This window comes from Saimiri boliviensis, chromosome 2, assembly GCF_048565385.1.
Source record: "Saimiri boliviensis isolate mSaiBol1 chromosome 2, mSaiBol1.pri, whole genome shotgun sequence".
Classification (NCBI taxonomy): domain Eukaryota; kingdom Metazoa; phylum Chordata; class Mammalia; order Primates; family Cebidae; genus Saimiri; species Saimiri boliviensis.
Genome location: NC_133450.1, coordinates 215,035,346 through 215,049,052, shown reverse-complemented (window position 1 = coordinate 215,049,052; position 13,707 = coordinate 215,035,346). Strand labels below are relative to the sequence as shown.

The 13,707-nt window shown below is 39.5% G+C and overlaps 1 protein-coding gene across 1 annotated transcript in view; it reads right to left on the bottom strand.

Moving 5' to 3' along the window:
- Positions 1 to 13,707, bottom strand: part of MRRF (mitochondrial ribosome recycling factor) — a 67,454-nt gene that overhangs the window by 51,847 nt on the left and 1,900 nt on the right. The window contains exon 2 of the mRNA XM_003925160.4: positions 9,622 to 9,842. Coding sequence (XP_003925209.1) covers positions 9,622 to 9,814 — 193 coding nt within the window. The 5' untranslated portion in view covers positions 9,815 to 9,842. The remainder of the gene's footprint in view (positions 1 to 9,621; positions 9,843 to 13,707) is intronic.

Below are 13,707 nucleotides of genomic sequence, written 5' to 3'. Positions count from 1 at the left end.
AATCTCAGCTCACTGCAACCTCCCCCTCCGGGGTTCAAGCAATTCTCCTGCCTCAGCCGCCTAAGTAGCTGGTATTACAGGCAGGCACCACCACACCCAGCTAATCTTTGTATTTTTAATAGATCACTCCTGGGCTCAAGTGATCCACCCACCTCAGCCTCCCAAAGTGTTGGAACTACAAGCGTGAGCCACCATGCCTAACCACATATAGAATCTACAAAAAAGTTGAATACACACAGAGAATAAAATAATACATAGCAGGGGTCAGTGGGTGGGTGGGTGGTGGTGAGGAAATGGAGAGATATAACTCAAAGGATAGAAAGTAGTAGATACATAGGATGAACAAATCTGGAGATCAAATGTTCAATTTGAGGACTATAGTTAGTAATATTGTATTATACTCTGGATTTTTTGCTAAGACAGATTTTAAGTGCTTTTGCCAAAAAAAAAAAAAAAAAAAGTGGGGGGGGAGGGAGTAACTATGTAAGGTAATAGATATGCCAATTTGCATGTAAGTAATCATTTCACCATATGCATATCAAAGCATCATGTTTGTAATTAAAAGTGTTTAAAAAAACAGCAGAGGCCAAAAAGTAATGAACTAATTGTCCAACTCAGAGGATAGAGAGTAAGTACACAGGAGAAAGTAAATAATAAAGAACAGAAATCATAAAATCGCAAAAAAGAGAGATCAAAAAATCAAAGACTCTTTTAAAAGGTTTATAAAATTGACAAATTTCTGTCAAGAACAATTAAGAAAAGAAGAAAGTAGATGCAAATAAATAATATTAGGAAAGAAAAAATGGATATGATTATAAAAACAGTAGAAATCTTAATCTTAAGAGACTATTATGGACAACTTTATGCCAATAACTTTGAAAAGTCAGAAAAAATGAAAAATTTCCTAAAATACACAACTTACTAAAATCAAGAAAAGAAAAATCTAACTAGTCTCATAATCATTAGAGAAACCAATTCTATTATTCAAAGTCTACCTACACACACACACCCCAGATCCATGTTACTTTACAGGTAAGTTCTATCAAACACGCAAGGAACTGATAATCCTGATTTTTTATAGACCATCCCATTAAGAAAAAGAGATGCATTCCCCAACTCAAAATATGAGGCTAAGCTAGTCTTAATATAAAAGCCAGAGAAGAATAATACAAGAAAACTATACTTATGAATACTTGAAAGTTACATCAAGGCTAATGTCACATACAAATATAGACCCAAAAATCTACATTAATACTGGCAAACCAAATCCAACAATGTATACACAGATTATGTATCAAAAGCAAGTAGGCTCATACCAAGAATGCAAAAGTGGTTTAACATCATAAAAAACTATTGATGTTGAGTCAATTAATAGATTACAAGAGAAAAAGACCATCTCAATAAATGCAGTAAGACCATTTGATTAAAATTTAATATCCCTCTGAAACAACTGCTAGCAAAATAGGGATAAATGATATTTGCTTAAAAGAGACTACCAATAGCAAAGCAAAAAAATTTTTTTTCTGTTTAAAAACTTTAGCCGGGCGCGGTGGCTCAAGCCTGTAATCCCAGCACTTTGGGAGGCTGAGGCGGGTGGATCATGAGGTCGAGAGATCGAGACCATCCTGGTCAACATGGTGAAACCCCGTCTCTACTAAAAGTGCAAAAAATTAGCTGGGCATGGTGGCACGTGCCTGTAATCCCAGCTACTCAGGAGGCTGAGGCAGGAGAATTGCCTGAGCCCAGGAGGCGGAGGTTGCGGTGAACTGAGATCGCGCCATTGCACTCTGGCCTGGGTAACAAGGGCGAAACTCCGTCTCAAAAAAACAAAAAACAAAAAAAAAAAACTTAAAAAAAAATTTTTGTGGGTACATAGTATATATATGGGTTATATGAGATACTTTGATATATGCATGTAATAATAATAACCACATCATGGAAAAGAGAATATCCATCCCCTCAAACATTTATCCTTGTGTAACAGACAGTTCAGTTTATACTTTTAATTTTAAATGTACAATTAAATTATCACTGACTTTATTCACCCTGTTTTGCTATTAATTACTAGGTGTTATGCATTCTTTCCAACTGTATATATTTTTTGTATCCATTAACAATCCCCAACTTCTTCCCACCCCTCCATTACCATTCCCAGCCTCTGGTAACAATCCTTCTACTCTCTAACTCCAAGAGTTGAAATGTTTCGATTTTTAGATCCACAAAACTGTTTGGATTTTTAGCTCTCACTTAGAGAACAAGCAAAGTTTGTCTTTCTGTGCCTTATTCCACTTAACAGAATGATCTCCAGTCCAACCATGTTGTTGTAAATGACAGAATCTTATTCTTTTTTATGGCTATATAGTATATCATTATGCATATGTACTACATTTTCTTTATCCAGTCATCTGTTGATAGAAACTTAGGTTGCTTCCAAATCTTGTGAACAGTGCTGCAACAAACATGAGAATACAGGTATCTCTTCAATATACTGACTTCCTTTCTTTTGGGTATATACCCAGCAGTGGGATTACTAGATCACATGGTAGCTCTATTCTTAGTTTTTTGAGGAACCTCCAAACTGTTCTCCACAGTAGTTGTGCTAATTTATAGTTCTACTAGCAGTGGACAAGAATTTCCTTTTCTCCACATCCTCACCTGTATTTGTTATTGACTGACTTTTGGATGAAAGCCATTTTAACTGGGGTGAGATGATATCTCATTATACTTTGGATTTGCATTTCGCTGATGATCAATGATGCCAGGCACCTTTTCATATGCGCGTTTGCCATTTATATGTTTTCTTTCAAGACATATAAATATTTTGCCCATTTTTAAATCAGATTATTAGAGTTTTTCCTAGAGTTGTTTGAGCTCCTTTTATATTCTGGTTATTAATCCCTTATCAGATGGGTAATCTGTAAATATTTTCTCCCATTCTGTGGGTTGTCTCTTTACTTTGATGATTGTTTCCTTTGCTGTGTACAAACTTTTTAACTTGATGGGATCCCACGTGTCCATTGTTGCTTTGGTTGCCTGTCTTTGTGGGGTACTACTCAAGAAATCTTTGCCCACTCCAACGTATTGGAGAGTTTCCCCAATGTTTTCTTGTAGTAGTTTAATAGTTTTGAGGTCTTACATTTAAGTATTTAATCCATTTTGATTTTTGTATATGATGAGAGACAGAAGTCAAGTTTCATTCTTGTGCATATTGATATCCAGTTTTCTTAGCACCATTTATTGAAGAGATTATCCTTTCCCCAATATATGTTCTTGGCATCTTTGTCAAAATATGAGTTCACTGTAGGTGTATGAATTTGTTTATGGTTTCTCTATTCAATTTCACTGGTTTATGATATGGTTTGGCTGTGTGTCCACCCACACCTCATCTGGAATTGTAGTTCCCATAATTCTATGTGTTGTGGAAGGGACCAGGTAGAGATAACTGAATCATGAGGGTGGTTCTCCCATCCTCTTCTTGTGATAGTGAGTGAGTTATCAAGAGATCTGATGGTTTTATAAGGAGCTCCCCACTTCACTGGGCACTCATTCTCTCTCACCACCTTGTGAAGAGGTGCCTTCTGCCATGATTGTAAATTTCCTGAGGGCCTCCCCGGCCACGCAGAACTGTGAGTCAATCAAACCTCTTCTCTTTATAAATTACCCAGTCTCAGGTATGTTTTTATTAGCAGTATGAGAACAAACTAATATAGTAAATACTAATAGAGTACCGGAAGAGTGAGGTGCTGCTATAAGGGTACCTGAAAAGGTGGAACCAACTTTGGACCTGGGTAACAGGCAGAGGCTGGAACAATTTAGAGGGCTCAGAAGAATACAGAAAGATGTAGGAAAGTTTGGAACTTCCTAGAGACTTGTTGAATGGCTTTGATCAAAATCCTAACAGTGATACAAACAATGAAGTACAGGCTGAGGTAGTCTCACGTGGAGATGAGGAAATTCTTGGGAACTGGAGCAAAGGTGACTCTTGCTGTGCTCTAGCAAAGAGACTGGCGGTTTTTTGCCTCTGTCCTACAGATCTGTGGAACTTTGAACTTAAGAGAGATGATTTAGGGTATCTGGCAGAAGAAATTTCTAAGTGACAAATTGTTCAAGAGGAAGCAGAGCATAAAATTTGAAAATTTGCAGCCTGCCAATGCAACACTAAAGAAAAACCCGTTTTCTAGGGATAAATTCAACCCAGCTGCAGAAATTTGCCTAAGTAATGAGGAACTAAACGTTAATTATCAAAACAACGGGGAAAATGTCTGCAGGGCATGCCAGACACCTTCTAGCAGTCCCTTCCATCACAGGCCCAGTGGCCTAGGAGAAAAAAATGGTTTCCTGGGGCAGGTCAAGGGCCCACCTGATGTGTGCAGCCTTGGGACTGCATCCCAGCTGCTCCAGCCATGACTAAAAGGGACCAAGGTACAGTTCAGGATGTTGCTTCAGAGGATGCAAGCCCTCAAGTCTTGGCAGCTTCCACATAGTGTTGGTCCTGCGAGTGTGAAGAAGATAAGAATTGAGGTTTGGGAACCTCTGCCCAGATTTCAGAGGATGTGTCTACTGTAGAGGCGGGGCCCTCATGGAGAACCTCTGCTAGGGCAGCGTGGAAGGGAAATGTGAAGTCAGAGATCTGACACAGAGTCCCCAAAGGGCCACCATCTTCCATCCCAGAATGGTAGATTCACCAACAGCTTGCACTGTACACCAGGAAAAGCTGCAGACACTCAATGCTAGCCAGTGAAAGCAGCCAGGAGGGGGGCTATCCCCTACAAAGTCACAGGACAGAGCTGCCGAAGGCCGTGGGAGCCCACCTCTTGCATAAGCATGACCTGGATGTGAGACACGGAGTCAAAGGAGATCATTCTGGGACTTTAAGGTCTAATGTCTGCCCTATTGGTTTTTGGAATTGTACGGAGGCTGTGGCCCCTCTGTTTTGGCCAATTTCTCCCATTTATTTACCCAGTGCCTGCACACCCACTGTATCTAGGATGTAACTAACTTGCTTTTGATTTTACAGGCTGGGCAGAAGGGATTTGCCTTGTCTCATATGAACTATGAACTTGAATTTTTGAGTTAATGCTGAAATGAGTTAAGATTCTGGTGGACTACTGGAATGGCATGACTGTGTTCTGAATTATGAGGACAAGATATTTGGGAGGGACCAGAACAGAATGATACGGTTTGGCTGTGTCCCCACCCAAATCTTATCTTGAATTGTAGTTCCCATAATCCTCACCTGTTGTGGGGAAAGTAGAGATAGCTGAATCATAACAGTGGTTTTCCCCATCCTGTTTTTGTAACAGTGAATTAGTTCTCAAGAGATCTGATTGTTTCATAAGGGGCTTCCCCCTTCCCTGGGCACTTATTCTCTCTCCGGGTGCCCAGTGAAGAATCAGATCCTAAGTTTCCTGCGGCCTCCCTAGATATGCAGAACTGTATGTCAATTAAACATCTTTCCTTTTTACTTTATTTTATATTTTTCGAGACAGAGTATCACTCTGTCACCCAGGCTGAAGTACAGTGGCATGATCTGCGCTCACTGCAACCTCCACCTGCTTGAATTGAGTTCAAGCAATTCTTCTGCCTCAGCCTCCAGAGTAGATGGGATTACAGGCATGTGCCACCAAGCCCGGCTAACTTTTATATTTTTAGTAGAGACAGGATTTTGCCATGTTGACCAGGCTGGTCTTGAACTCCTGACCTCAAGTGATCCACCTGCCTCAGCCTCCCAAAGCACTGGGATTAGAGGCATGAGCCACCGTGCCCGGCCTAAACCTTTCCCTTTTATAAATTACCCAGTCTCAGGTATTTCTTCACAGCAGTGTGAGAATGGAGTAACAGTCTATGTGTCTGTTTTTTTATGCCCATACCATGCCGTTGTGGTTACTATATAGCTCTGCGGTATATAATTTGAAGTCAGGTAATATGATTTCTTATTATATGTTAACTTCTTATACATTAATGTTAAGAATTATGATTCACAAACATAATTCTTAACATTAACATATAAAAGTGTTTCCTACAAAGTCAGGAATAAAACAAAGATGCCTATTACCACCTATCACATTTATTCAAATTACACTAGAGTTCCTAGCCAATCCAATGAAAGGGGGAGAAGGAGAGGAAAAGGGAGGGTAATGGGGCAGGAGGGGAGAAGAAGGGAAAGGGACATGTATGTACCACAACACGTTACAAGAATGCTAGCATTATTTGTTTTAGCTCAAAACTGGAAGCAACCCAAATGTCTGTCAACTACCAAACGGATATTAAATTGTGATATATACTTTCAGTGGAATATCATTTTTTAAAAAAGCACAAACAACCATTATATGCATAACCTGGACATATCTCACAAACAGATTATTACCAATAGAAGTCAGACACAAGCCGGGCGCGGTGGCTCAAGCCTGTAATCCCAGCACTTTGGGAGGCTGAGGCGGGTGGATCACGAGGTCGAGAGATCGAGACCATCCTGGTCAACATGGTGAAACCCCGTCTCTACTAAAGATACAAAAAATTAGCTGGGCATGGTGGCACGAGCCTGTAATCCCAGCTACTCAGGAGGCTGAGGCAGGAGAATTGCCTGAGCCCAGGAGGCGGAGGTTGCGGTGAGCCGAGATCGCGCCATTGCACTCCAGCCTGGGTAACAAGAGCGAAACTCCGTCTCAAAAAAAAAAAAAAAAAAGAAGTCAGACACAAAATCCATACTGACTTCACAAAGGACAAAACTAATCTGTGGCGTTAAAGTCAATATAGTGGGTTATCTATTCTTACAGTAGGAGAGTAACAACTCAAAGGGACATATCATGTTTCCAAAATAGAAGTGACAGTCTATTTATTGACTTGGGTGATGACTACATGACTGTGTTCACTTGGTGAAAATTCACTGAAGTATAAACTTATGATTTATGTACACAGTTTTCTTTATATATAACTCAAAAAACTAATACATACAAAGTGACAAAAAAAGACAGGATTCCCCCAGAAATAAACCTGATTAAAGAACTGTACAAGATCTTTTTTTTTTTTTTTTGAGGCAGGGTCTCACTCTGTCACCCAGGCTGGAACAGCAGTGGCGTGATCACGGCTCACTGCAGCCTTGATCTCCTGGGCTCAAGTGATGCTCCCACTTCAGCCTCCTGAGTGGCTGAGACCACAGGGGTACACCATAACACCTGGCTAATTTTTGTAGAGACAGGGTTTCCCCATGTTGCCCAGGCTGGTCTTGAACTCCTGAGCTCAAGCAATTCAATCACCTTGGGTGCCTCCCAAAGTGCTGGGATTACAAGCATGAGCCACCACTCTTGGCCTTGTGCAAGATCTGACTGGAGAAAACTTGACAATATGAGCATAAATTTTATAAAGAAGAGGAGAAAGTCAAGAAGAAAAAGAAAAGCATATGTGTGGTGAGGGGAAAGATCTGTACCACTAAATTTAACTTTATGACAGTATATCAGGCAGTATGAAATTTAGTGCAGGGAGAGATAAGCAGTTCAATAAAATCAAGAGCTCAGAAACAATAGCATACATATAAAGAAACTTGACAACACAACAGGGGGCACTACAAATCCAGGAGTAAAGAGTAGGCTAATCTAGGAGGCTGAGGCAGGAGAATTGCCTGAGCCCAGGAGGCGGAGGTTGCAATGAGCCGAGATCGTGCCATTGCACTCCAGCCTGGGTAACAAGAGCGAAACTCCGTCTCAAAAAAAAAAAAAAAAAAAAAAAAAAGAGTAGGCTAATCAATACTAATCAATAAACGATTTTGAAACAACTTGTTATCCATCTGGAAAGGAAACTTTAAAAATTAGGTTACTTCACACCATATTCAGAAATAAATTACCTTGAGATAGAGGGGTATTTCTTAAAGAAGACACAAGTGATAAAGGACTGGAAAATATGATAGTAAAACTCATGTTCAACAAAGACATCATAAAGTAAAAAGCAAAGAAGATACTTGTAACACATATTATAGACAAAGAATAAACATCCCTAATACAATAGGAAGAATCCAATAAATCTAAAAGAAAAAGTCAGGAATAAAACAGTCAGGAATAAAACATCCAACTTCTGCAGCCTCTAACTCCTCACCTCAAGCAATCCTTCCACCTCTGCCTCCTGAGTAGCTGGGAATACAGGTATAAGCCACTAGGCCCAGTATTTTTTTTTTTTTTTTTTTTTTTTTTTTTTTTAAGAAACAAGGTCTCCTTATGTTGCCCCGACTACTCTTGAACTCCTGGCCTCAAGCAATCCCCTTGCCTCAACCTCCTGAGTAGCTGGGATTACAGGTGTGAGACACAGCTCTTGGCTTAACCAACTTTTAAAGAGGCAATCAAAGAAGACAAAACTCAATAGCTCACAAAATATGAAAAAATGTTGCTTACACACTGTAGTTACTGTATACTGTACTAGAAAACTGCAGTACTGTAGACACCAGGAGCTCAAGTTTCTGGTTCTGCCACTAATTAGATAGGACCATGGACAAGTTTCTCACAAATGTATCTCAGTTTCTTCATTTATAAAATGGTAAGATCTGGATTCACTAGATAATTATACGGATTTCTTCAATGGAAAATTATAATTCCTTTAATGGATAATTATAAGGATAAAATTAGTAAATGTATGGAAACTTTAAAAAATATAATGCAAAAAACAGATCAAAGGTTATTACTACTAACACTATTAACAGAATCTAAGTCTTCCAAGCATTACTGTTCTTTCAGCAATTTGTTAATGTTCCTATTAGAGAAAGGGGAAGGTCTGCATGAAATCAGAAAAGGAGAATCAGTGGGGAAATATTCAGCAGCATATATCTAGCGCCATTCTTGGGAGAGGACTCCCTAAGCCATCACTGCAAATTGTTGGTCTGACTGACAATTTTCTATCATTCATTCTTTCATTCAACAAAAGTTGTCAACACATACTATATCCAGGCCCTGCTCAGTGCTAAATAAGAACGACACAGACCCTACCTTCATCAGGTCCAGCACAGAAGACAGATCAACAATAGATTAATCTTATATTTAATTAATTAATCACTGCTGTTCTAAGTGCATCAAAGGTAAAATAACAGAATGCACGAGTGCAGGTAACAGGGGACTTGACCTAGTCTAAGAGGTCAGGGAAGGCTTCCCAGAGGAAGTAGCATTTAAGCTGAGACCTGCAGTACATCAAAGTCTCATTCTTGGATGACACAAGCCATTAAGATCATCCATCTAAATCCACAGCTCTAATACCCACTTTGCCCGACTACCTTCTGGTCTTAATTATACTTCCAACATGCATCTTCCTATAAGGAGACAATATATTGATCCCTGCTACAAGCATTCTGGCTTGCTTGGCACTTATACCTCTAATTCCAAATCTAAAAAAAAAAGAAAGTAGGCATTATCTGAGCTACTAAGAAAATAAATGAGGCAGCATAGTAATGAGAAAGGAAGCACTGGGTTATAACACCATCTCTGCCACTGTAATCCTTTAGGGCAATCAAATGAAATAGCTGAGGCATCATTTCCTCGTGTTGGCAAGGGGTGAATTCAGTACATCTGAGATACCTGCCAGCTGTAATTCAAGGGCCAAATAAAAGAAAGGGGTGAAGTAGGAGAGAATGTCGCATGTCTCTACCTTTGGCTTTCTTGGTAGCAAAATGGCGGACTGATACAGCTGGATAGGCCACGTATTGCCTATGGCCATGTTGTCTTTCATGCACTGTCTTCAGTGTAGCTTCTGAAACAGGTCTCATCGAGGCAGCAAGGTAATTGCGAAAGGCAGGGTGGACCATGCGGAAGCACTTGAATCCCAAGGTCCCCAAGGCCATGACTGAAGACGATCCTTAGAAACATCCACTAAAAAAATAAGACCAAAAGCAGATCTAAGTAAAAGAGACCTTATTGCAACTTCAGATAATTCTCGTACCAATTATCAAACAACTCCTATAAACTAAGCTAAGTACTAGGCAATTTAAATACATTATCTCTAATCCTTTTCCCAATAGCCCTAGAAGAAATGTTATTTGCCTCATTTTGCAGAATGAGGAAACTGAGGCTCACAGAGATTTAAGTAACTTGTCCACTTTGGACTCCAAACCCCAAGCCCTTTCCACTTCACCAAAATGCCCATTAAGCAAACATGTAGCAGTCTAAAACTGTAATGACGCTAATTAAACCCTTACATGAGAAAAAGCACAAAATCTTGATAAAGTTTAAAGAGAGAAGGCAGAGTACTAGAAGAGGACTTTAAATAAGAAAACCATCTCAACAGGCATAAAATGACTGGAAAATTTACACAACAGCATTTAATTAAAATTTTCTTTGGTTCCTTATGCACTGATTACCAATTAGAATGCCCTTTAATGTGAGTCTAAAGCATGATTGAGGTTTGAGGTCTTCCATGGTATAGAAACTAGAGCTCTGGAAAATGCCACCCTCCACTGTGTTAACACAAGTTAGGCATTCTACAACTGAGGTCTTTGACCATGGAAAGATGCCATCACCTACAACTACCTCAGGATAGAACAAACACAGCCCTAGCTAAATGACAAATAAATCATTAATAGTGTCTTCCCATAATGTTGCTAGGCTCAGCTAAAAATTAAAAACCATTACGGTAGTATCAAATACCTGGAAGCTGCTTCTTTTGCATAGCAGTCCCACACCTCATTAAAAAAAAAAAATCCCATCCTAAAATTTTGATGCAACATAATGCAGTGAATGAGAGCATGGGCTTTGCTGTCAGGAAGACCTGGAAGCCAACCCTAGTTCCATCACTGACTAAATACTCCAAAATATTTCTGTTCCTTGATTTCCTCAACTCTTCAATGAGAATAATTGTACTTATTTCTTAGGGTTGGGAATAATTAATGAGCTTATGCAGGTAAAGCCCTTGACACAGGCCTGGCAAACAGCAGGAGCCCCCCAAAATAATACCTGTTGATAGCTATCACCTTTTCTTTCAAAGACTTTTTAAAAAATATTATCTTTATTATCTTTTTTAAAGACTGAGTCTCATTCTGTCACCCAGGCTGGAGTGCAGTGGCACAATCCCGGCTCACAGCAACCTCCGCCTCCCAGGTTCAAGAAATTCTCATGACTCACACTCCCAAGTAGCTGCCTCAGCCTCCCTAGGAGCACACGCTACATGCCCAACTAATTTTTTGTATTTTTAGTAGAGACAGGGTTTCACCACATCGCCCAGGCTGGTCTCAAACTCCTGAGGTCAGGTTATCCACCTGCCTTGGCCTCCCAAAGTGCAAGGATTACAGATGTGAGCCACCCTGTCCGGCCTCAAAAACTTTTATGCCAGGATCAGACACAATAAAGAAACTTTGTATGTTACTAATGATATACAAGGTAGCCTAACATCAGTCAGACCTGGATGTAAATTTCAACTTGAGGCAATTAACTCTTCTTTCCTGGCATCATTTTCCTCATCAATGATAAAAATAACCTTGACTTTAAAATAAAATTAAATAATGAATACATGTATAACAACTAACATAGTGCCAGGAATATAGTAGCTTAATAAATAGTGGCTATCATTATCATTTTTAAAGCAAATGAGTAGCACAAAGGCAAATAATTTCTCATGATGGAATTTTTAACAGTGAGGGATACTAGAAGTTAGTGATCAGTGTATGAAGTCTATAAAAACAGATGTGATTTTTAAAAAAGGAATATTTTTCTTCTTCTTTATTAGTATCAATAGCTACTATTAATTGAGGTCAAGTTGGGACTGCTTGCTTTAATTATATTATTTCACTTAATCCTCTCAATAATGCCACAAAGAATGTACAATAATCCCCATTTTAGATGTTGAAACTGAGGTTCAGAGAGATTAAGTCACTGTTCAAGGACATGGAGCTAATAGCCCAGCTCTATTTTAGTGGTACTGTTCACAGAAGTTTGGCTCAGAGTGAAGTTTCTATATCTAGGTTTTTCCCTAATAAAACCAATGCCTAACTCACACTTATAACCAAATATGGCTGTAGAATAATGTGTAGTTTTTTATTTCTGTCGACAGAGCCTCAATCTGGCTGCTCCATTTAAGACAGGTTTCCTGGTGTTCCTGTTGCAGGTCATAATAGCAATTCACAAAGCAACAGGAAATCAAAATGGGTTAGAAATAAACAACCTTTGACAGAAAACGCAGCACCCAAAAGCAGACCCAGTACACGTGAACCGGAAGACAACTCTATAAATAAACCACATTGCTGAAATGCTTTAGGCATAGATTTTCATTGCACAGAAGTCAGGAAATTTCAAAGTGGAAGTTCAATAAAGGTGGTCCTTTACCTTAAGGGTATGCAAATTAACATTCAGTTCAGCACAGATAAAGAATTAAAGTTGAAGAAAAATTTATTGAGATCCCCAGCATTAGCCAACAAAATTAACCTAAACATAGAAGCAATGTGGGGAAGTGTCTGAGCTTTGAATGCAGTCTGGAACGGAAATCTCAGTTTGCCCACTTTCTGGCTGTGTGACCTTGGGGAGGTCATTTAGCCTCTCTGAGCAACAGCTTCCATATCATCATTATAGTGATATTAATAAGGCTTTAAAAAGATAATAATAATGACAACAATACCTAACATTTATATAACTATGTGACAGAAACTATTCTAAGTGGCTTACACATAATAATCATTTGAGCCTCATGACAAACCTGAAGTAAGTACTGTGAGTATTCACATTTTACAGATAAGAAAACAGAAGCACAAATAAATACTCTGCCCAAGATTTGAATTCAGGCAGTCTAGCTCCAGAGTCTATGGTATTAGCCACTATACTAAGCATATAAAATACTCAACATGGCTGGGAATGGTGGTGGGCACCTATAGTTCCAGTTACTTGGGATGCTAAGGAAGGAGGATCACTTGAGACCAGGAGTTCAAGGCCAGCCTTGGCAACACAGTGAGACCTAGTCTCCTTAAAACAGCTACAACAAAACACATACACACGGTACAATGCCTGGCATCCAGCAGGTACACAATAAACTGTAGCTATTATAACAGCATCCCAACTATTGAATTTTTGTTATTGTTGAGACAGACTCTCACTCCGTCACCCCGGCTAGAGTGCAGTGGCATGATCTGGGCTTACTGTAACCTCCGCCTTCCAGGTTCATGCGATTCTCCTGCCTCAGCCTCCTGAGTAGCTAGGACTACAGGTGCCCGCCACTACACCCAGTTAATTTTTGTATTTTTTAAGTAGAGATGGGGTTTCACCATGTTGGCCATCCTGGTCTCGAACTCCTGACCTCAGGTGATCCACCAACCTCAGCTTCCCAAAGTGCTGGGATTACAGGTGTGAGCCATTGTACCCGACCTGAAATATTTTTTAAAACGACTTGAAGCACACATTATTTTTCCAAAGTTGAGGGTCTCAAAACTTGGATTTCCCTGTCAGAAGGTGCTTTGAATTTTGGTTAGATGATGAACCCAAAGTCCTGGCTTAACTACTGTCCCAGCAACTCCTTTCAATCCAACTGTATACTAGCTTATAACACAAGCACTTTTATGAGTGTGCATACACCCAGGCCCTTGTATATAAAGTACTTTCACATGTATCATCTTATTTCTCATAGTAACTAAAGAGTGATAATCACCACCCATATTTTACAAAATAAGCAAAATGATCTTTCACTTCTCCAATGTTCCCCCTGCTCTGGGGTCTTCAAATATGCCACGGAATCTTCTTGATGATCTTCTCTCGCCTC